Source organism: Cotesia typhae, unplaced genomic scaffold, assembly GCF_013202065.1.
Source record: "Cotesia typhae breed Kobodo isofemale line unplaced genomic scaffold, CoteBio_Ctyphae contig_4, whole genome shotgun sequence".
Taxonomy (NCBI): domain Eukaryota; kingdom Metazoa; phylum Arthropoda; class Insecta; order Hymenoptera; family Braconidae; genus Cotesia; species Cotesia typhae.
The window spans coordinates 11373141-11397151 of NW_027423748.1; the positions used below are offsets into that span (position 1 = coordinate 11373141).

General features: G+C 32.3%; 1 protein-coding gene and 2 long non-coding RNA genes across 4 annotated transcripts; all 3 read left to right on the forward strand.

The window, feature by feature from the left end:
- The first annotated feature begins 263 nt into the window (after positions 1 to 263).
- On the forward strand, positions 264 to 5403 carry LOC141527775 (uncharacterized). Of its 2 annotated transcripts, XR_012479247.1 has the most exons (9): positions 264 to 1010; positions 1119 to 1592; positions 1669 to 1899; positions 1978 to 2707; positions 2786 to 3075; positions 3352 to 3501; positions 3935 to 4052; positions 4146 to 4331; positions 4414 to 5403. It is a non-coding gene; the product is annotated as an uncharacterized LOC141527775 (long non-coding RNA). The 2 variants fall into 2 exon arrangements; XR_012479246.1 differs by lacking the exon at positions 3935 to 4052.
- A 2689-nt stretch (positions 5404 to 8092) lies between these two features.
- On the forward strand, positions 8093 to 11276 carry LOC141527774 (uncharacterized). Its single transcript, XR_012479245.1, has 3 exons — positions 8093 to 9864; positions 10019 to 10364; positions 10438 to 11276. It is a non-coding gene; the product is annotated as an uncharacterized LOC141527774 (long non-coding RNA).
- Positions 11277 to 11577: 301 nt separating this feature from the next.
- Amun (protein amun) lies at positions 11578 to 18332 on the forward strand. Its single transcript, XM_074243417.1, has 5 exons — positions 11578 to 12496; positions 12959 to 14651; positions 16752 to 16848; positions 16925 to 17240; positions 17571 to 18332. Exons 2-5 carry the CDS (start codon positions 14503 to 14505, stop codon positions 18011 to 18013), a joined length of 1005 nt encoding a protein of 334 aa, XP_074099518.1. The 5' UTR covers positions 11578 to 12496; positions 12959 to 14502; the 3' UTR covers positions 18014 to 18332.
- Positions 18333 to 24011: the final 5679 nt, after the last annotated feature.

Sequence of the window (24011 nt, forward strand, 5' to 3'; positions counted from 1 at the left end):
ACTGAAATATGACGCGAGAATTATTTTACCTTAGGATCAGCGATTTTATAATTTAACTGAAACTAAATTGTCTTCTATATATATATATATATATATATATATATATATATATATATATATATATATATATATATATATATATATATATATATATATATATATATATATATATATATATATATATATATATATATATATATATGTATATAGAATCGATTGCTTCAACAAATATTCCATGAGATGCTCAAATGACTCACGTGTCTTCCCCACTAGTTAGTGTCATGTTGCCCTCAGGCTAAACTCCAGATCTACAGATATAATCTACGGTACGGCGTTCAAACTAATGTAATATGAAGTAGACGACGACATTTATACCTTTGCTGTGTATTTACTTCTCTACCTACAAGTATACGAATATTTAATAATAAATAATTAAAATCAGATAATTTAAACTTGAAAATAAAAACTCGGTGAAACGAAAGAATTTACAAGTCAATAAAATGGTGCAAATTCCTTGCTTGAGGAATTTATGACAGTTTTTATGCGTCAACGAAACTCGGGACTAACGTTACAGGCAAAAGTGACTTTTGAAATATATGCTTCTGTGTGCTGTAGTTAGCTTAGCTTCAGCTACCTAACATAACGACAACTATACATAACTCAACTACCATACAGCTTCACAGAGCACAGTCTGACTTAACTCTCGAGAAGAGTGAGACCGTAAATTTATTAATATCACCTGAGAGAGCGAGAACGAGACTTTCTGAGAGAAATTTGTACCAAAACCCTGACGTCATCTTCTGACGCAGGATCAAGAGTTTATACCACCACATAGACTGGGTTGTTATCCAACGAGCAAAATCCATGAGCCATATATTCTTCACTGCTTATATATTTTACTTTCTGCTTGTTTTGCTCTTGATGTATATTTATATATATATATATATATAAATTATTCCGGACCATTTGATGATACTTAAAATAATATTCAAATTATTATAACTATTTATGTAAAAGTCATTTTTAAATATTTTATTTTTTTTAAACTTACCTTTCTTTAAGTTACATCTTGATTTTTTATTATAAATATTTTGTTAATTATTGAAATTCTTTTTCAGGATCTGAAAAATTAAATACTTAAGATTATTTAAATACTGAAAATTCTCAAGTCAAGTCAAAAAAAAAAAAAAAAAAAAAAAAAAAAAACAGGTTGGATCTTTCAAAGTGATAAACAGATGCTAAAAAGGAGCCAAGAAAGTGCTGCCACCTAGGAACTTAATGCTGTTGATAGAAGAGAAAACTGCATTGGTTTATTAGCATCATAAAATGAAGATTTAAATGCACATATATATGCTCTGAATCTGGTGATGTGAATTGGGCTCCGAGAACTCAAATGTACGCCACAGGAAAATCAACAGATACTTTGATGCAAACGTCTCTGCTCACATAAATGGATCGTTGTAACAGGTGTTTTTAGCTAACAAAGAGGGGGTTTTCACAGGTGGCCCTCGACTCACTGAGCGCTTCACTTTATATTACTCTCATCTGTTGTATATATAAAGTATTAAATATTAATGTAAACAAGCTAATATGTAAGTATATGGAATTAAATTTAAAGCAATTAACACAAGTAATAATAACTCTATATTTTATATAAATAATCTTTAGGTTATTCACATGAAAATTTTTAAAATAAAAAAGAAACAAAGAAAGAGAATTGAATTCTCTTAGGATCATTAGCGTGAACCATCAAGCATGGAATTCCCGACCACGAAAAACCGTCCGGTTGACTATGAGCCTACTCAACCGATCTCAGCATTCGGTTTACCCGCAATCTCCAACCACTGGTTTTCCCAATCTTCGTGTTAAATTGCATTAGCATTTCAAGCTTTAGTACTGGTAATATCAGTTGCTAAATATTATTTTATATAAATAATTATAATTAACAATAAAATAATAGTATATACAATTTGCCAGAGAGACAATTAAAAAGTAAAATATGCCTTGACATCTGATAAATGACTAAATTTATTGGGTCTCGTCGGATACCAGTCAATCGGATTGACTGACCAGGGACCAGTCGAAAATAATTTCAACACAATACTATTTAATAAGAATGACGTATTGGTTGATATATACTATATACGTGGATATTTTTGATTCATTACATAGGTATGAACCCATGCATCGTTATATCGAGTATATAATATGTAAATGTATGTGAGGATACATTTAGACTGGAAACATTGTAAATGTTTGAGTATTATTGACGTGCAATTGAAGCAAGGAAAGGCAATTAGTAACAGCAATGATTAATTAATCAAGTACATTTCCATGTCCCATCACGTCCATGTGTCCATTCACCACCTATTTCTCATATGTATATATTTACCCTGTCGGGCGTTAAATATTGCTGGACTGCTCAACGTTTTATACATATATTTTAATTATTATTTCAATATATTTGTGTTATTAATAATTTATATATCCATTTTCAGGTTTAATATTTTATAAATGAAATAATTAATAGTTACAAGGTACAAGGGATATTTGTATACTGATAAAAATATAGAGACTGACAAATAGGTGGAAAGGTTTCATTTGGACTCTGCTCGTTTTGATAATAAATTTAGGTCCATTCTGCAACTCATCTTAAATAATGTTTTAAATAAATAGATTTACACATTTATATTATACAATTTCAAGAGTGAGTTTATAAAGACATATTATACATACATAAAGACATATATAGGTGAAGAACACCGTACCGTTTATCCACTGGCAGATCCCGCTATTTCATGGGAATCGAGAGGGGATGAGAAACGTTGTTGTCGCGGACTACTCGACCCATATAACCGATACCAACAGAACAGTGAACGAACCACGCGTGGCTGATGCGACATACATATACTTGCAAATATATATAAACACACAAGAGAGAAAGACAAGAGTAATCTCTCCACTTACTACTATCTGTTGGCAAACGGGAGTAGCACGTGCGCGGATAAATGTATCTTGTACTCTTATCCATGGGCATGGCTATACTAGCCGGTGGTTGGTGGTAGGTGATACGTGGTAAGTGCTAAGTGCCAAGTGGTAGGTGTTTTTAATTTAATTCAACCGCGACAATATATCATCCAATTACAACTAAAGACAGCTGTCGAGCTGTCGAGCTGTCTCTCCTGCTTCTCACAAAAGTGTAAAGTGACAATACATCTCTATCCCTACTTTACTTTCAATTCTTTGTCTCCCTCTTTTATTATTTTATTTCTCTGATGATCGCTACTAACTATACAATTATAATAATAAACACGACGTACTCGCTTACACACTAATTCTCTCTTTTTCCAGGTTTGGTGGTATGGTATCAATGATGATTCGCTAACCAGTATCGGTACCGTCTACCACAACTAAACAGCCATGAGGAGGCCATTAATTTAATGTCTCACGGCCATTCACCTAGAATTATTATTATACTACACACCACCATCACCGATCAAGGTATATATATATATATATATATATATATATATATATATATATATATATATATATATATATATATACATATTACTACTATTATTAGTATTGATATTCTTACTGCTGTTGTTGTTATTATCATTATTATATTCATTCATAAATTGTTATCTTACAAGCAAAATGTATAAATGTAAACTAAACGGTCGATAGAAAAATAACGTGCGATCGTGGGCGAGTCATTGTTTTGCGCTTATGTATATTATTAGGTAGCATAAATCCACATGTATATATATATATATATATATATATATATATATATATATATATATATATATATATATATATATATATATATATATATATATATATATATATATATATATATCGTTATGCATGCAGTTTTATCCAAGTGTGGGTTACTGATGTTTAATACACTAATAATATATGTATATAGATGTACCACCAAGTAAATGCGAGTAGCTCGAGTGATCCGAAACGTCACGTGCTCTCTTATGTTTACACTGAGCCAAGTGGTGTTACTGACCTGGGTCAAGGTTATCCCAATGCCTGTCGTAATCTTTGATTTAGATAACATGCTCTTTACAGTTATTGTAACTAAACTCTTGCGTATTAATATTATTAATACACGTATTATATATTTACAGACACGTCAATATCATCATCATAATCATAATCATCATCATCCGAGAGTTATTGTTATTATTAATTAATACACTCAACCTGGACAGTCATTGACCACAAATTCCAATTAGTGTTAATCAATTAACATTTCAAAATTAAATACAAGTATTATTGGGGATTGATCTAATTAACTGGCGAAGATAATTAAGGTAGAGCATTTAATTAGCAGTATCAATACCCGATACCATTTGATTGAGAATTTATGATTTAATAATGGATTATTTATTACAGATAACAGTGTCTAGTAGGAGAATTAATTAATCAAAGGGATATTGTCATATGTAGCAGATCTTTATAATTTTCTTCCGGTAATACTGAGTTAAGTATAATAAATCTGACCGGTACCAGAAAACCAGTACCAGTAGCGGCATATTACACCATTCCTGTTTGTATATATATAATACAAATACTATCGAATCGACAGTACGATACCACCACGACGACGACTACTACTACTACGACGACGACGACGACGACGACGACGACGACGACGACGACGACGACGACGACGACGACGACGACGACAAGTGTACTCCACTTTCATTCATTCAGTAATTCTAAAAATAAGCTGCTGCCGATTCACAACGCATGAATGACAATCGAGTTGTAGGGAATGGAAGGACGTAGTGCGGATACGGGGAATTGAATTCTTCGTCCTCTATACTATATACTTGATATATATATATATATGTGTATACATCTCTTCTATCTCTCTTATTGCTCTAGCTTTCTCCTTTCGTCGTTGGTTGACCCTGAAATTTTGCGAAAATCGATTAACATAGACTTCACTACTGTTACTGTTACTGTTACATAAATGTGTGTTACACAGAAGAGAATTCATCAGCTAAACACGTTCTTAATCTCTGGTTCGAGAGATATCAACCAACAACCCGGTAATTTTGGAGCTTTGATTTTAAAATATGTTAATTAAGCTGTGATAAGTGTAATACATACATAGGTGAGTATATATTTAGTTTAATTTTGGATATCCAGGAGAATGAGAAAATGTGTTAGTTTAAGCTTGAGAAAACGTAGATATCAATCTGATCGGATTCCCCTGGTATAAACATGCCGGTTTAACGTGACTATGACAGCAGGGGCGGATCATCCGATAAAAAACATTTCCCGGATAGGATGTACCATGCTACGCTTACAATATCAGCTTCTACTTTGGTCCTTCTATCTTTATATAATCGATACACACATACACAATCTCCTATACTTTTATTTATTGTGTATAATAAGCTATAAAATATGTTACTGCTTAATACATATTTTTAGTTGTTCTCTAATGTATATATACATCCTTATATACCGATATATATATATATATATATATATATATATATATATATATATATATATATATATATATATATATATAAAATACATAAATCCAATAACTTTACTCTTTCTCTTTTACTTTACAATATATTTTAGTTGTTACTCGTGAAAGAATTTTTAATAAACGCATATTTTAACCTTTATTAGACGGGTAGAAAAAATTTGCATAATAAAAGACATACCAAGTCACAAATTTAAAAAGAAATATTGATAGTCGTTGAAAAATTTTACATTTTCATTTTAAATTATTATTCTTTCATTTAAAGTATTGCTATAAAATTATTTGCTCCGTTTTCGAATAACTAGATTTATTGAAACGCCAAATATTTCCGTAAACCAAGAATGGATAACTACTTTAACATCATAAATTTTTTTTTTGCATCAATATTGAGCTTAAAAATATCGGAGCCCTTATTTTTTTATTGGTAATATTTATCTCACGGTAGATAACAGTCCTGAAAAGAAATTAATAGAAGGATAAGTCTAATTGATTGCTGTAACTGGAAGGACATTGAAAAAGCCCCAACTTTATAAGTGTCTATAATCTAATATAATAATAATAATAATAATAATAATAATAATAATAATTGGACCACTCCGCACAACAAGGCGGTTAGTGATCACAGCAGGCCAAAGTCATTTCCCTTAAGAGACGGAGAGAACCAAGTAAAACAGCCTTCTGCATCCTAACTGCCAAGAACTCAGCTTTTGATGAGCAAGCTGGAACTTTGGCAAGTGAGGATACAAAAGACTGCTTCATCCCTCCTAGGACGCCAACAATCAGGACGACAAGCTTGACACGGTAACCTGGGTAAAGTTTACCAATTTCAAACAGGAGATCCTGATATATTTGTCTTTTGTGCTCTTCTTTGGCTGAGATGTTGTATTCAGCCGGGGCCGAGAACTCAATGACATAAATGTCATGAGTGGCCTTGTCGAAGAGCACAATATCAGGTTTGTTGTGATCTATCCGCCGGGTTTTATTATTATTATTATTATTATTATTATTATTATTATTATTATTATTATTATTATTATTATTATTATTATTATTATTATTATTATTATTATTATTATTATTATTATTATTATTATTATTATTATTATTATTATTATTATTATTATTATTATTATTATTAAGACATCAAATAAAATATAAATGTAGACATATAGTCGAGGATATACACTTGACACGAGGAGTTTCTTTTATTATCAAGATCATCGTATCCCTTGTGACAAACAAGTAAAATAATAACAATAAAATAAAATAAAACAGTATCACATACAACTGGATTTCATAGAATAATAGAGACGCAAAGCGAATGACCTGTTGCTGAGACAATAAACCATTCAACGATCAATAGCTTTATTTTTTAATTTTATTAGATTACATCCTCGTACTCTGCCGCAAACCAATAAAATACTAATTTTCCATTTACTTCTTCAACTATTCGCTTAAATAACTTAAAAACTCATCGATTTAATTACTTTTATAAATATAACTAGATATGTAGTCCATATAACACTGAAGTTGACAGACATAAATTTTTTTAAAATTTTATAGCAATTAAATTATCAAAAAACAATTTAATTAAAAAGTTTCACATGTGAAAATTAATAAAAATTACAAGTGAAAATTTTTAAAAGCATTTTTTTATTGTAATTGGTTTGTTAAAAAAATTTTTTAAATTGACAGCTGACCGCTAACTTCAGTATTATGTGGTCCATATGTAAAATTTCTAAACACTAGAATTCAAATTTGCGCGCGCCTTACTATAGCGTTTACATATATTTTCATGCTCATGATATATTCGACCAATCACGTTACGAATAGTTTGATGCCACATACATTTCATCTCAATTTTATATAAAAGGATATAATTTCTTTTAAATTATTTAAAAGCATTTACATTGGAGCTTTGCGCTCAACACTCTGCATAGAAGAGCAAGTTGAAAATCACTGGCGTATTTTATCAAATCCAGCTGCAGCGATATTATTCATATTTAGAGATATAATTCACATACTCCAAACAACTTTATTAATAATATAAACAAATATTTCAACTCCGAATAATATATATATATATCTATTTCTATACAGTTAGAGTTATAAAAAAAAAAATAATTGATAAAATAAAATTTAATTTTAGAAAATAAATAATTAAGTGAATAATTAGTGAATACGGTTAAATAGTGAGGTTGTTTTGATCTGATGACCAGTGATTCTTATGATAATTAAAAAATACAAATATATATTTTAATTTATAGGATAACATGGAATAAACATGCTGGAATGAAGTCTGGCAACTCTGTACAGAGTTGAAGTTGCGGGGTTGAATTTCAAACGTTTGCAGCAGCGATACGAGGGGCTTACAGAGAACCAGCAGCAGCAGCAGCAGCAGCAGCAGCAGCAGCAGCAGCAGCAGCAGCAGCAGCAGCAGCAGCAGCAGCAGCAGCAACAGCAACAGCAACAGCAGCAGCAGCAGCAGCAGCAGCAGCAGCAGCAGCAACAGCAACAGCAACAGCAGCAGCAGCAGCAGCAGCAGCAGCAGCAGCAGCAGCAGCAGCAGCAGCAGCAGTAGACCTCTCTACACATACAATATTTAGTTGTATAAAGTAAAACCGTGTACAGCTTAGTAGAGGGGACCAATACCAACTCAAACACGAATACTGCTACAAATAGCAAGCAAAGGCTTCTGTTGGTATAGTATCGGTGCTGGCTGATATACAACCACACATTTATATTACTTGAGCTTATATTATTCTTGCTCACTTGCTTACTAACAATAATTATATCTGTATGTCGTAAGTGTTCGCCGTAGCTGCTTGGTTCTATACTTATACATCAGTGGTATTATATCGCATCGGTATATGTATATATATATTTATTATAACGGTGCGTTGTAAAACGCTGACGGTATTTATACGTATATGTGTATGTAGATAGAGAACAGAGAGGAGACGACGGCCATGCTGCCATGCGGGTTTATGGACGCCTGGTAGGCGGACAAACAGAGTGGAAAAGTGACGGCCCCTTCCTTTACTTATATTACTTGCCAGGTTGGGTTCAAGTTCCGTCACCGGTTCGACGATTTTACCGTCGCACGAATATCCATAACATAACCAGCAGCAAGAGCCTAAAAATATTCAACTCCATTCAAATACAACACAGTAGTTTTTTTTATTTTTATATATTATATCCGTATTTATATACGTAGGCTTTAAAAGATATGATACATAATTAACTAGGGCTGACCTGTGGTCTTTAACCCTTAGTTATCTACTATCTATTATCTCTATCAATTTATCCTTAAATATTTCAATGGATACTCATAAAATCCATAGAGTACGACCTGGGTGTGTATAAATGCTTATACCTGAGAATTATTATAAAAGAAACGAGCACGTTTATAGTTGTACGTTAAACAGAAATACCAAAAATACCGAGTAAGTCGAGGGCTCGGATTTAAATTTAAAACCACTTAAAATAATTACTGGGAAAAAAAAAAAAGTCACATTTTTTTTTTCTATTTTATTCTTTCTGCTGGAGATGGAGAGTTATTTAAAAATTTACTAATTGCTTAAGTAATAAAATAAAATAAAATTAGTAATTATTGTCATAGATATATTTATTATTATTATTATTATTATTATTACGTATTTGTATTCTATAAACGTAAAGTTAAAGTTGTAGTTTATAGTTGGGTGTAGAGCATGACTCGCTCAGCACTTTCCATCATATTAGTATGCCTGGCTCAAGTTAACCGATGAAGGATAGAGTAGATGCTTCGATGTTGGTGTCTTGGTGCAAATACGGTGGATGTATTAGTCGCATCGGAGTCCTGGGCTAGTGTGTGTAGCTGTCAGTCCAAGAAATAAGAGGAGAGAGCCACTAGACAAGGACAGGATGTAAGATAGAGGAGATAAGAAAGACTATATATACAGTACACGTGAAGCAGTACGTCCGGGTGAGCGAGTGAGTACATTGTAGGTCGATTTTATATGCATATGTATATATCCATATAATGTGTTTGCAGAGATAAAGGACTGGGACTGGGGCTTGGTTGAATGTGTGTGTGTGTGTGTGTGTGTGTGTGTGTGTGTGTGTGTGTGTGTGTGTGTGTGTGTGTGTGTGTGTGTGTGTGTGTGTGTGTGTGTGTATCTAGTGCTTGGTGCGCTTGGTGGGATTATCGCCGTACTGCCGGTAACATATACAGCATAGCACTAACACTAAAAACCGAGGACGAGCCGCCCCTGGCTCCACATCCCACGGACTACGGACTACCGACAACTGCCTAGCCGATGAAACTGGATGTACCGATGTACCGATGTGCCAATGTAATGCCAACTACTTTCCACACTTGTAAACTTTGTCTATATATATAATATGCGTGCGCATAAATTCACTATCTGTGTCTTTTCTTAATAGATCTACATACACTATTTTATTCTGGATGTGTATGTATGTATAATTTTTGTTTATATGTTGTAGCTAGACTACACCAGGTGAAGAAAAATAAGAAGTAGTAGTAGTAGTAGTAGTAGTAGTAGTAATGCCATGTGAATCAGAAGGGAAAGGATTGTCAAGCATTGCGATGTTGTACCACCTAACGTCTCATCCAGATTCGATACTCTACTCTATTTGTGTCATCCTTGCTATCCTTATATCTACGTCTCAAATGATAACATACGTCAAGATAAATGTATATACAGATATATATGTAGAGTAGTTTAAGCTGGAGAGCAGATTTAGATGATGTAGAAATAGGATCTGGTGTTGGGTATAGCATTATATATACCATTGGTGAGCTGGTGAGCTGGTGAGCTGGCAGTACAGGGTAAGCTGGATATATGTATAAATTTAATTTACGAGTTAGTATTGGTGGACATTTCCACGTAATCATTTGATAGTATTTGAAATTTAACAGGACAGCGCTGAGCGATAGGAGCAGAAGCAACCCTTGTTGTGCTGATGGAGATTGTATTCGGTTTAGTTGGAGTACCCAGCAGCTTAATGTTCAACAGAACATAATGTTGAATTCCCTGCTAGTCCCAGAATACAGACTGCTGCTGGCGACTGAGAACTACCAGCGAATGAGGCTACAAACGAAAGCTCTCTCACGTGTTATTCTATCTACTGTTTGTCTCTCTTTCAACATACATGCTGGCTGACTATACATTTCTATGTATTCATCAACATCATCATCATCATCGGCGTCGTCGTCGGCGGTGTCATGATCGTATAAATACAAAAGCAGTAACGTGCATTCGCGCGAACATCCTTTGCGATTAAATTTAATGTCGATGATACTGGTACTGGTATTGGTGGGACATGTATATGATATGATCCATTGTTGGTGTAGAAGGATCAAGTCTCGACACAGCGTAACGAGTAACGACCATCATATATATCAGAGTTTAGTTTGTTGAGTTAGCAGAGTGAGTTGAAGCGAGTACTGTTGGGTACGGGATACGGCACTGGCGCGTACCTCCCAGGCAGCCTCAACATCGATTTCTAGTCGCTTACCCAGCAACACGATCGAGCGAGAGAACAGAAACAGAACAGAACAGAACATCAAATATAATACTACCTCTATATTCTACGACGACGACGACGGCGACGACGACGACAGTGATGATGATCAAGCCTTGTCGTGGCAACATAATTTTACTTCTGGTAGATATAGATATTCTATTTTATTTTATTATAATTTTATGCTTGACAAATATAAAATCTGATTTATATTTTTCATAGGATCTATATAAAAAGTATTATTGATTAAAAAAAAAAAAAAAAAAAAAAAAAAGCGTATACTCGTGTATACTCAAACAGGGTTTGAGTGAAAAATTTTCAATTGGACCCGAAGGCTTCTTCAACAAGGGTGCAAAACATTAAAAACAGTTTTTTTTAAGACCATAGTGGTATAAGCAGCAGTACAGAAGCAACGCAGCTACGCCAGTAGAAGTAGAATGTATGGAAGTAGTAGGGATTGTTGGAGGAGAGTTGAGTCGGACTTTGCTGGCGTGGCTTCCAAGGGGAGCTGGGGAACCAGAGACGAGGGACAGTTGGCGTGGAAGGTCGGTTGCGCGAGCAACGTGATACACTGATACAATCAGAAATGTATGTGCATGTACACACATGCATACTGTGTAGATGTAGAGTGTAGACTGGCTCTTGGCTCAGTTGGCTCTCGGGGAATTATTTAAAATGATGATGATGATGATGATGATGCAGGAACAGTGGGGAGACCCAGTTGGTAGCGATGGCGCTGCCCTCGTTCGGGCGTTGGTATTACTATAGTTAACGCACGAGCAAAAACTAAAAGCAAATCGACTTTACTGGTGGTTTATACTCGTAGCCTTCGTAGGCACTGTACCCGTACTCGTACCCGTACCCGTACCCGTACCGAGCAGTTAAGCGATTCGATACCTACGTACACTGGTATAGTATACAAGTATACGAACAACCAACCAACCCGATACGAGCATTGAGAATTTAGAGTTACATTATCCAAGTTGAAACTCTCTCTTCGTAGCTCGTAGCTCCTCATTGGAACTTTGTCTGAGCTACTCCAACTCAAAAATCCAACGCTGACGATCTCTATACTGTGTGGTGTTATACTGTTCTCGATCTCGATTTGAATAAATCGTCATTAAATACAGTACATAATAGTATATAATAGTACATCCTCAGCTCAGCTCTAACCGCACCAAATACAAAACGTGGGAGCGTGTGAGTAGAGTGAGTGTGTGAATATTATCATCATTGGCGTATGCGCGTGTCTTCAAACGACACCCTACCGTACGTGACCGTCTCCTGATTATTACTGTATGTACCAACTTTAGTGTCCGAGTCTGAGCCTCTACTGAGCCCGAAAGAATAAGAAATAATAAAAAAAAGAAAACAGAAAATAAAAACTATACATTGACGCACCAAAATGCATCGTGGCTCCAACTCTAGCAACTACTGGTGAGCAATCGGTACCTACTTGAATATTTTTATAAAAATAACAACACTCTGTTATACTCTTTATTTTATTTATTATTATTAAATTAAAATTATAAATACTGTTTGTAAGTTTTGGAGCAAATATTTATTTATTTATTATAATAATTTAAATATTTTTTGCTCACTCACTGACAACTTGTAGCCTCGTTGACTTGGTCATTATCCACACACACGCATACACCTCGTTGTTGTTGTTATTGTCATCGTCGTCATCGTCATGGTCGTTGTTGCTGTTCTGTGTGGTGTGTGGTGATGACGGGAATGTGAGAAACAGTATACTTTAAATTACAAATAAATAAATAAATCTAGTTATCAGTTTAATTTTATTATTGATTATAACACTGGATGTTATTATTTATATTTATTTAGTAATTTATAATTTTTATGATTTATTATTTTTTTTTTTTTTATTTTTCAAAAAAGTAACCACCAGCCGTGGGAATGCTGCTGACATACGTTCAAGTGAAGCGTAAATGGAACGAGTGACATCGCACTGAGAGACAAGGATAACAACGACGGCGACGGCGACTTGTATTACGTCTACCAGTGGAGAAAAGTATACTGGCTCTTGTGGTGATAAGCACTGACTTTAAAAACCTCACCTTGTGTTTATTTTTTTATTTATTTTATTTTATTTTATTTTTATTTCTCTTTCTCTCTTTTTTTTTTTTTTTTTTTTTTTTTGGTATTCGGTTGCTTTAAAAACTCCGATACGAGTCATCGTTGGTAGAATATCTGGGAGCGCTGGTTCTCAGAGTTACAAAAAAGATAATTGTCTGAAGCCGGTGGAAGAGCGGACAGTACTGCTGCAGAGACGAGTATCTGCATTTAATAATTTTTAAATTTTCCCGGACGTACGGCCGAACGATTGTCGTTTACAGTTGAGGTCGGTGGCTGTTGCGACGAGTGACACAGTCAAAAATTTAACATACGTATAAACACATATATAAAGATAAAAAAAAAAAAAGAGAGAGAAAATAGTCTTGCGTGTGTAGAATAGCGACGCGCTGAGAACATTTAAAAGAGAGAGGGAGAAAATACACCGAGGAGGCGGTATTTACTTCTCCGTAAAGTGGTGCCCCCTATTGGCTGAGCATTTCCCTTCCACCAACAAGAAACAAGGACGGCGAGGGGACTGAGTGTGGGGTTTGATCGCACGATTTTCTCCCACTACCAGAACATAAAATTTCGCAAGCACTGAGTATCGCGCCCTATGAAGTCGTAGTGAGATTATATTTGAGTCCGTAGTGAACGGTACAGCACCGGACTTACGACTACTCGTAGGTTCTTTAAAAAGTTTTAATTATTTAAAAGAAAAACTGTGACTGGATTTTTATTTTTTTTTTTTTCTTGATTATTTTTTTTTTCCAACTAAAATTACCGTGAGTCTGACAAAGAAACACTGTCGAGTTTCTGATTGGTCATAGTCGAGGGAATAGTGGGTTTCAACAGTGGAAGAGAAACCAGTCGTGTCGTGAACGGCTTGGTGTTAATATCGTTGGTGTGTTTAAATAATAAAATAAATTTTAACTTGTTAAATAATAAATAACTGTCCCAAATCGTATTATCGTTAACCGCGTGGATAGTACGCATTGTATGTCCATGCTGTTTGGTTGTTCCGTCACCGGCAAATACAAGAATACGAGTTTATGTTGTCAAGTAGTAGTGTGAGTAACAGTAACAGAAGCAGAAGCAGAAGCAAAACCAGCATACAGAGATAGAGAGAATCAAGCTACGAGACAGGGTGAAATAGAATACTATATCTCACCCACGCTGCGGTTTTCACTGGCAAATTAAGAGAGGGGAGATTTTATATATTTTATTTTAGTTAAAAACCACCAGAGTAACAAGGACCGAAAAGTTAAAAGATAAAAAGAGATAGCAGACAGATTGTATTCTACATACTGCTCTGTCGGAGACGTTCCTGTCGCCCTCTATACGTCTAATCACAAATTACAGTTTTCACAATGGCTTCCGTAAGAGATACGGCGACTTTCTTTCTCGAGGGTACAGCAAGCCAATTCGAACACGTTATTAAATTGTATCCCCAGGCATTGAGACTCAAGGCCGATAGGAAAAACAAGAAACCCGAGGAACTTATCAAATTGGACAATTGGTAAGCTGCTATTATTATTATTATTATTATTAATAATAATAATAATAATAATAATAATAATAATAATAATAATAATACAGTAACGTCACCATAATTATTTATACTACTTATACTTGTATCTCTATATTTCTATACATTATATTATCTATTATCTACATAGTATATTTGTTCTTTTTGTATATTTTTATTACACACATGGTTTTTCAAGTCCTCTATATAAACTAAGTTGATTAATTTTATGAATATATTGAGGATATCCACCAGCTAAAAGCCAATATTATTTAGCTGTTTTCAGTATACAGAACATACGTGTAAAAGTACTACCAGCAGAAGTATACAATATATAAGCAGTAGCAGCAGTGACGGGTTTAGCTTTTACAATACACAGTACACACCACGGGACAATGAACCCGTACCATGCCTACTCGTCAGTTTGCCAGCACGTAGCACACTGTACCCGTGTATTTGAGCGCACAACTTCCAATCTCAATCTGTTTCCCCTCGTTTATCCGATACTACCCCCCGCAATTCGCCGACACATCTATTCTCTATTAACAGACACTCATATACCTTATAGACATTGACAATTAGGCAGTCTTTAAATATCCACACACTCACACAAGTTAACAACGTTATCATTAATAATTGTTTTCCTTTTCTCATGATCGTCATCGTTACCACGAGTTTTATCCAATATACACAATTGTCATGTGCTCTGGTTCCTTTCTTTTTATTAATACATACATCTTAACCTTTTGTCTTTCTTTATCGCTTTTTTTTTTTTTTCCCCTTCCCTCTCCAATTGGAGTAAAAAATTTAATAAATCACTTTGTCGCTATAAAAAATTTATGTCAGCTTGACATTTAATAGAAGAGCTAAAAATAATTTTAAATTCTCTGTCTAAAAAAATTTAATCAATTAAATTATTTATTCAAAAGATAACTCATTTAAAGGTTTAATTACTAATTGATCTAATTAACTTGAACTTAATAAAATTCAATTTTATGTAATTATTGATTTTTACAGTGACAATAATAACCCACTAGACTTTTATATAATGTCGTTTATTAATAACTTGAAATTCAATGACAAATGTTATTCGACAATTGCTAATAAAAGTACAAACTTTTTTTACTTTTTAATATTATTTTTAACAGAGTTCATCAGAAAAAATTAATATCGTAGCGACGGTTATTGATCGTCAGCTTTTTTTTTTTTTTTTTTTTTTTTTTCTTCCCTTTCCTTTTCAATCTCACTCTATTGATTCCGAGTCTATTTAAAATTTATAATTTTTTTTTAAGTAAATAACGATAATGAAAAATATAAAAGTTAATTGTCAATAAAATTCCAAGTAATGAAAAAGTTTTGTTTGTTACTAAGCATTTATTTAATCGATAAGCAATACTATTGAATTTCAATTTCAATTACAGGTATTACTTTTAATTTCTGTAATACAAATTCATTGAATCACATTAATTAATTAAATACTCAATTTACTGTTTAAATATTTATTAAACAGCAGCATTGAGGAAACCCCGATTAAACTTTAAAGTTAAATGTTGCAAAGTTTAATAAGTTTTGGTGTTGGAGTTTAAGTTTAGTGCATAGCTGTTAGTGTCAGACATATGTCACTATAATCACAAAAACCCCATTAAACTTTTTATCTGCCAATCAATCCACTTTTTTTTTGTTTATTTCAAATTATATTTACGCACCTGGCAGCTTACGTAATTACTTGAAAAATTTTTAATTGTGCTCTGATTATTTATTTATTTTTTTTAATTAAAAATGATTCTTGTATTACATTGTATTATTTATTTATGAGTAATGAGTTTTATAGAGAATTATAGAAATAATAAATCAAGTATATAAAGAAGCGTAGAGCGAGTGATTGTGTCAAGGCTGTTTTTGTTGGAGCGCGTTGCGTGCTAAGAGCGCCTCTCAAAATGGACGCAAGCATGCTGACGCAGCATGCTCAAATGTAACTCTTTCCTCATCGTTGTACATCCTATACCAATTACCAAATTTATATTTTATTTTAAAATAACAAATTTAAGCTCTAAAATTTATTTATTTTTTTTCTCAATTGTTTAATTTCAGGTATCAAAATGAACTACCAAAAAAGATAAAATCCCGTGGCAAAGATGCTCATCTTAATCACGAAGAATTAGTTCAGACAATGAAATGGAAACAGACAGTAAGTGTCATGATTAGTTTAAAAAGATGAGAAAAAAAAATTGAGTAATTAATGTATGGTTGTTTTAAAATTTTAGCGAGGCAAGTTTTACCCACAGCTCTCATACTTGGTAAAAGTAAACACTCCCCGAGCAGTGATGGCTGAGACAAAAAAAGCTTTCAAAAAACTTCCAAACTTGGAGCTAGCCATTACAGCACTATCGAATCTTAAAGGAGTCGGGACGACGATGGCGTCAGCACTACTCGCAGCCGCATCACCCGAGCACGCTCCCTTCATGGCTGATGAGTGTCTCATGGCGATACCTGAAATCGAGGGCATTGATTACACGACCAAGGAGTACCTCAATTTTGTTCAACACATCCAGACCACCGTCGAGAGGCTTAACCAACAGAGTAAGTGTCTACTTTTAATTTTAATTGAGGGAATTAAAAATTCAAACATTCTTTCTTTTTTTAATTTTTTATTTTTATTTCAATGTCTCGTTTAATTATTTTAAAACTATTGATTTTTCAACATCAAATAATTGACAAATAAAATTTATTTATAATTATCTGATGTATTAAATCAATAATATTGATTGTTGAGATGAGAAAGAGAAAACTGTAGTCCATCTTAGATAAAATAGAAAATTAAAAAAACAATAAAAATAAAAAATAAAAAGCTGGCGTTTAAAAAAAAAAAAATGGAGGGCCGACCATGACTGTGGATTAATAAAATTACAGCGACGAATGGAAAGACCTGGAGCCCTCATCGAGTAGAATTGGCACTGTGGACTCATTACATAGCATCTGAAATGAAGCCAGAATTGCTTGATGGAATCCCCGGAGTCACGGAAAATGGAAAAACTCACTCATCGAGCAATGGAGACGCGACTGAGCCCTCAGACGACAGCAATCAAGATGCAGCTGTTGTTAATGGGAAAGAACCAGCAACGATTGATCCAGCTGCCATTGACGAAAACAGCACGACCACCTCCTTCACCGAGGACTCTATGGACAAACCAGCGACTCCAATCACTGCTGCTGTCGCCAGTGAAGACACAAACGATTCGTTAACAACAAACGAAAATGAAGATTGCAGCAACACATCAAGGCCAACTGACAGTGAGGATACTGAAGATTCACAGGACGCTCAGGAACCACCCATTAAAAAAATTAAAAAGTGACCTCAAAGCCTTAATTCATCATTAACACAACAACACAACCACCCTATCCATCATAGCCTTGTGTCGGCCAACATGACTCCGATCACGGCGAGACGTTTTTAATCGCGGGAGTTACCACCATCACCACCATCTATTAATAAAATAAAATAATTTAATAAAAACAAAAAAAAAAAAAAAAAAAACAACAACAACAACATATATTATTACAATGATTATTATCACCATCACCTCAGGGTCGCGAAAGTAATATCCAAACAAACTTTCCCAATTTTACATTATTAACAATTAAAAAAAAAAAAAAAAAAAAAAAAAAAAAAAATCACAAAAAAAAAGTTATTCGTTTTCTCATCCTAGCTTTAGGATCTCGTATATAATTACTATTATTAACTATAAAATAAATCTAAAAAAGGCCGATGTTCTTTTGTTTAATAATTGTAATAAAAAATGGCTTGTGCTCCTTCGTGTTTTCATCACGTTTTATTGTAAATTATAAATATCAATTGAGAGATTAACATCACTCCAATCATCATTCGATTTATTACGAAAAACTAATTTTTGTTTTCTCGATATGTATTTTTTTTTTTTTTTTTTTTTTTTTTTTTTTTTACAAAGTTTGTGTTTGAATAAATGTCGCGTGATCGGAGGCTGACTTACACACTGATTACGCGGGTACGATTCAAACATGAACAAAAATAATAACGCGTAATTTTATGTAACAATATAGTTTATTTATGGTATATATATATATATATATATATATATATATATTACTTTCTTTACTATTTTGCTGTTTGTTTAAAATAATTTAATATTTCACTACTTATGTCGTCGATTAAATAATTTGTATCATTTGTAATGAAATAATAATTGACCCAACGTGATCATTTTTATAAACATTTTGACATAATGGAAAAACAATTATTAATTATTTAATTAATCTATTATAATTATAATTACTATTAATTATCGAATCATTACCATAATTTATAGCTGAAATAAAATATGAGTAAAAAACTGCATGAGTGATGCATAAAGCAAACCAAATACCTTGTAAGTACATTAAGGGAAAATAAAAAGAATTAGCTTTTAGTCCACTTGACTAGAAAAATATGAATAATAAATAAAAGCAACAACAACAAGAACAACATTTATTAATAATAATAAAAAATTAAATAAGTGAATAGAGGAGAGAGATAATTGCAGATTAAATACAAAACACACTGCACTGAGATTTTTTTTGTACAGGAATATTGAAATAAACTAGTATTTTTGCATAATAATACAACGTCGAAATAATAGTAATAATAATAATAATAATAATAATAATAATAATAATAATAATAATGATAATGATAATTATGACAACAACCCAATCATTTAATTAAAATGACATGAGTATACATTGAGATCGAGACACAAGAAGCAACAAGCAAATAATAATAATTATTAAAAAAAAAAAAGAAAAAGAAATTTCTTGACTTGTGAGAATGGGGTAAAATGGCTGGGTATCGCGAGTGCGTGAATTTTATGTGTACGTGTATGTATTGTTATTGTATTTTTTGCTTTTGTGTGATTATTACTGGAAAAAAAAAAAAAAAAAAAAAAAAAAAAAAAAGGTATACGAAAGGATAATGTGAAAAATTATTAATCAATAAGCTTTGCCATTACTGATGATAATAAATTTTGTTACTACTCAATTCTTATTATTATTGTTACTATTGCTATTGAAACAGAAAATACACACACTATTCCCGTGTTATATAGATAACATATTGTAATAATAAAATTTTGAATGCTACGAACTACAGCTAAAGTCGACATTTAATGCAGTTTTATTATTAATTATTTAAATAAATAAATATAAAAACTCAAAAGAGTTAATAAAAGTAGACAAAAAATAAGTAAATATTGGATTCTTTTTTATTTCCAATCTATTTTGTATTGTAGTGATAAAATTTTTTTCTCTTTTGAATTGTACAATTAATGAATTTGTGGCCGTTTTTATTATAAAGTAGTTGATATATATATATATATATATATAGTTAATAAAGTGTATTTATTTAGGAATAACTAATCCCGAGACAGTCGATCGTTATTTCGTCGCTCGTGGCTTGTGATTTTTTTTTTTTTTTTTTTTTCTCATTATTAATGAATAATTTTATTAATCAACTAATTTTTGATTATATTACATAGTCGGTATCGATTATTATGATTATGAGAATTTATTATCTGTATGATTTGCGCTGACATTCCATAAATTTAATAGACATCAAGACAAGTCATTAATTTATCCATTTTATTCATCTATTATGTCATTAAATAATTAATTAACACTAGATTATATGAAAGACTCTTATAATTATTATTATTTCGTATAAAAAATATATGTAATAATAATAATAATAATAAAGATAAATTTGTGAATGAATGCGCGGTATTATTTTTAAGTCCATTATCATTATCGACTTATTCGCACGTCATTCATTTAATTAAATTTTATATCTATAGATTAATTTAAAATAAAGATACACTAATGTTTAATTGAATTTGTTTTAGCAAAAAAAAAAAAAAAAATTTAAAAGTGAAAAAAAAAAAAAAAAATTGTATAATTAATTTTAGATCCTCATTTAATTGTTAAGTGTCCATTTTTTTTTGTATAAACAATTTATAAATAAAAACTAGCCAATAAATGAAACATTATTAATTAATACTAATTAAGTAAATCATGTTATTGTCATTACCGATGTTTCATGTTTTAAAAAATCAGCAAGTAAAAATAAAAAAAATAATAAAATATTAAAAAAGCGTAAATTTATTATTAATCATTTTTTTTAACATTTAAATTTTATAAACTCGCGAACGCTACTAATAACAACAGCCTTTTAAAATTATTATCATTAAAAATAGAATAAAAATGTTTAAAAAAAAAAACGTGCGGAGCACTGCCATGGAGCGACTCGCCGACGAAATTTAGATCTATTATATTAATTATTATCGTAATATACATTTTAGAGCACTTATTAAATATAAATTGCATGTAATTGTAAGTCCAGGATTATTGATAAAAAATCGAGCGGAAAAGCTTTTGGATTGGTAGTTTATAAGAATAAAAATAATAATTAAAAAATAAATAAATAAAAGACTTCTCTTATTGTACCTCGTGTAGGACCCTGGAACAATTTATATTATAAAATAAATTAATATATATATAAAAAAAAAAAAAAAAAACAAAACATCCTAGCGCTGGATACGATAGATTTAGATACTTCACTTATGGCCTTAACATGCAGTTAACAAACAACAAACTAAATAATATACCAATTCACTATTGTTTATTAACATTTATAATAAAATAATTGAGTAATTATTTTTTAAGTAGCTTACAGTGAGACGAGGAGGATGAGAAAGCGATCCTAGCTTTTTAATAATATTAAATTAAAAATAAAAAAAAAATTATTTTCGTGCTCTGGTGGTGTCCGGTCCTGATAACTTATTAAACAATGATTCCGAGCACTCTTATATAAATAACGCTATTTATATGTATTTAATAGTACTCGTAAGACAAAGGTAACTGCGATTCAATAAATAAATAAAATAATAAATGATTGTAATTATCGGAGTGAATATATTATGTACTGTAGTGAATGATTATTTAAAAAATAAATAATAATAAAAATAAATCAGATTTATTATTATTTAAATAGATAATAATTTGAATGATGAGAACCTTTGGATATATAATAATTAAAATAAATAGGGAAGAAGGAAATAAATAGCTAGCGGATGATACGGGTGACCTAATAATCTATATAGAGTGACATATAATTTAAGTTGTAGTAATAGTGGGAGGTAGGAGTGTCTAGACCTGCAGACGTATCTCAGACTCATATATATATATATATATTTTATTATAAAGGAATACTTGGTGGTATTCCCCGAGACGTGTTGGGGTGCAGGCGATTGGTTACACTCAATACACACATTTTTATATAAATAAGAGAGTAACAGTACTGACATACATACACATTGAGACAAGCGGATTATTCAACTTCTCTATACTTGTCAAGTTGAGACTCTCTGTATCACATAATATAATATAATATAATTTAATAGCTTTAAAAGACAGAACCAGTCAACAACACCTATATAATAATATATAATAATAATAATAATAATAATAATAATAAAAGTGTTGTGGATAAGAGAAGAAAGAAGAAAGAGGGTGTGATTGGCCCGACAGGTCGTTGTTATGTGTGTGCTCATGCTGATGGTGATACTCTTTGGATTACGTCACAGACAGTAGAAACAACTGGTTGCTGCTGGTGCTGTTGGTGCTGCTGGTACTGGTACTCGGCTGGTACTCGGCTGGTCGTCAAAAGGGTGGGGTGTGGGGGGAATCGAGAATCTTCCAAAGGGGTTTCCCGGGGCTCGCGGGATGGAATACGAGGTTCTCTGATACTCTACTGGATGTAAAACAGAGAAAGAAGAATAGAGGAGCAGAGACCATCACTGAGAATGGTGATCTGTGGTGAAGTGCGGGTGAAATACTGCTGCTGCTGCTGCTGTGTACCAGACGGATGATATATAAAATACAAGGTCACGAGTAAGGCTTTTACTTGTATTTGTAGATATATAGAGTAGTATGTGGTATCTGTAAACATTGAGTGACGTAACACGTGCGACTTTCCTCTACATACCAACAAATACCAGCACGCACACAATCACATGTTGTTACTCTACATTCATATCAACATTATACTTTTACTCTAACCGGGTAGTTTTATATTCACCAATTACCAATATATATATATATATATATATATATATATATATATATATATATATATTGGGGTAATCAGACCATCTACATCCTACTGCCCTTAATTTCTCTGTCAATATTTAGTTAACAAATTATTACTGAAAAAATATTTTATTAAAATTTTAGACAGTTATATTTTTAAAAGCTAAATATCCAGCTCCAAAAAGTGAATGTCACTTTAAAGACTTAATGAGGGTTTTAAAAGCTTCAATCTGCCTTTAAGAAAAATTTTTAAGTACGGAGAAAAAGAATAAATTAAGTTTTTCACAAAATTCAAGGACGTAAATTTTTCAGAGGACTGCCCGAGTCGGCTAATACATTCCATTTACCAAGGTAAAGTCCAAACTTTACTCAAAAGATATCTATAGGTATATAATGGTGTGAGCTGTCTGTAAATATACTTTGTAGTCTTCTCCATTTGAAGGTATATCTTTTAGCTTATACCTGAGTTAGGTGGAACAGTACAATATGCTGTGAAATACCCAAACCAGTCTCAGTCTACTGGATCCTTTGTACAATCGAGGATTTATATCCTGGTTCGGAATACAAATATATTGTACCGATGGTCTTCTCTACTGTTAAAGTAAGTAGCAGGCACCCTGTAATAGGATATAAACTGTAAACGTTCCTCGAGGGTCAAAGTTTCTCTTTGTCCCTTCTTTCATTCTATAACACTGAGCTGTGCTATCGGTGTATATTTATTTTTATATTTATAGTAGGCTTTGGGCCAGAGCGAGAGTTTCTGAGAGCTGTACTTTGAACATTCTCTCCCTATATGTACTATTGCTTCCAAAATCCTTATCCCTATGCTCATTATATAGCCTCAAGCTCACCAAAGTTAGTAGTGGTGCTTTTACTTTTTGCTTTTGTTGCTTTTACTGATGATGATGGTGCACTCGTTTAAAACGTATGGGTATAGCAGCTGGCTTATTCACAGCCGGCATTTTCTACTCTCTATATTATATACAGAATATATATATATATATATATATATATATTAAATAGTAGGGTTGCTGGCTGTGGTGGTTCTCTTTTTCAAAATTTTTTTCTCTTCCTCCCCTGGCATATAACGACACTGCGGGCTTTTAGAGCCAAAGCCAGGGGCGTAACAGGGCGTAGTTATTTTGTGGCGTACGTTCAACTAATACTTCTATCCAGCTTGTTATTTATTTCAACAAA

What these genes read in the sequence shown, in the direction of transcription:
- Amun (XM_074243417.1), top strand. Translation starts at nt 14,503, where the DNA reads ATGGCTTCCGTAAGAGATACGGCGACTTTCTTTCTCGAGGGTACAGCA. An exon ending in CAATGAAATGGAAACAGACA is followed by an intron (nt 16,849 to 16,924) that starts GTAAGTGTCATG and finishes TTAAAATTTTAG; the next exon opens with CGAGGCAAGTTTTACCCACA. An exon ending in CGAGAGGCTTAACCAACAGA is followed by an intron (nt 17,241 to 17,570) that starts GTAAGTGTCTAC and finishes ATAAAATTACAG; the next exon opens with CGACGAATGGAAAGACCTGG.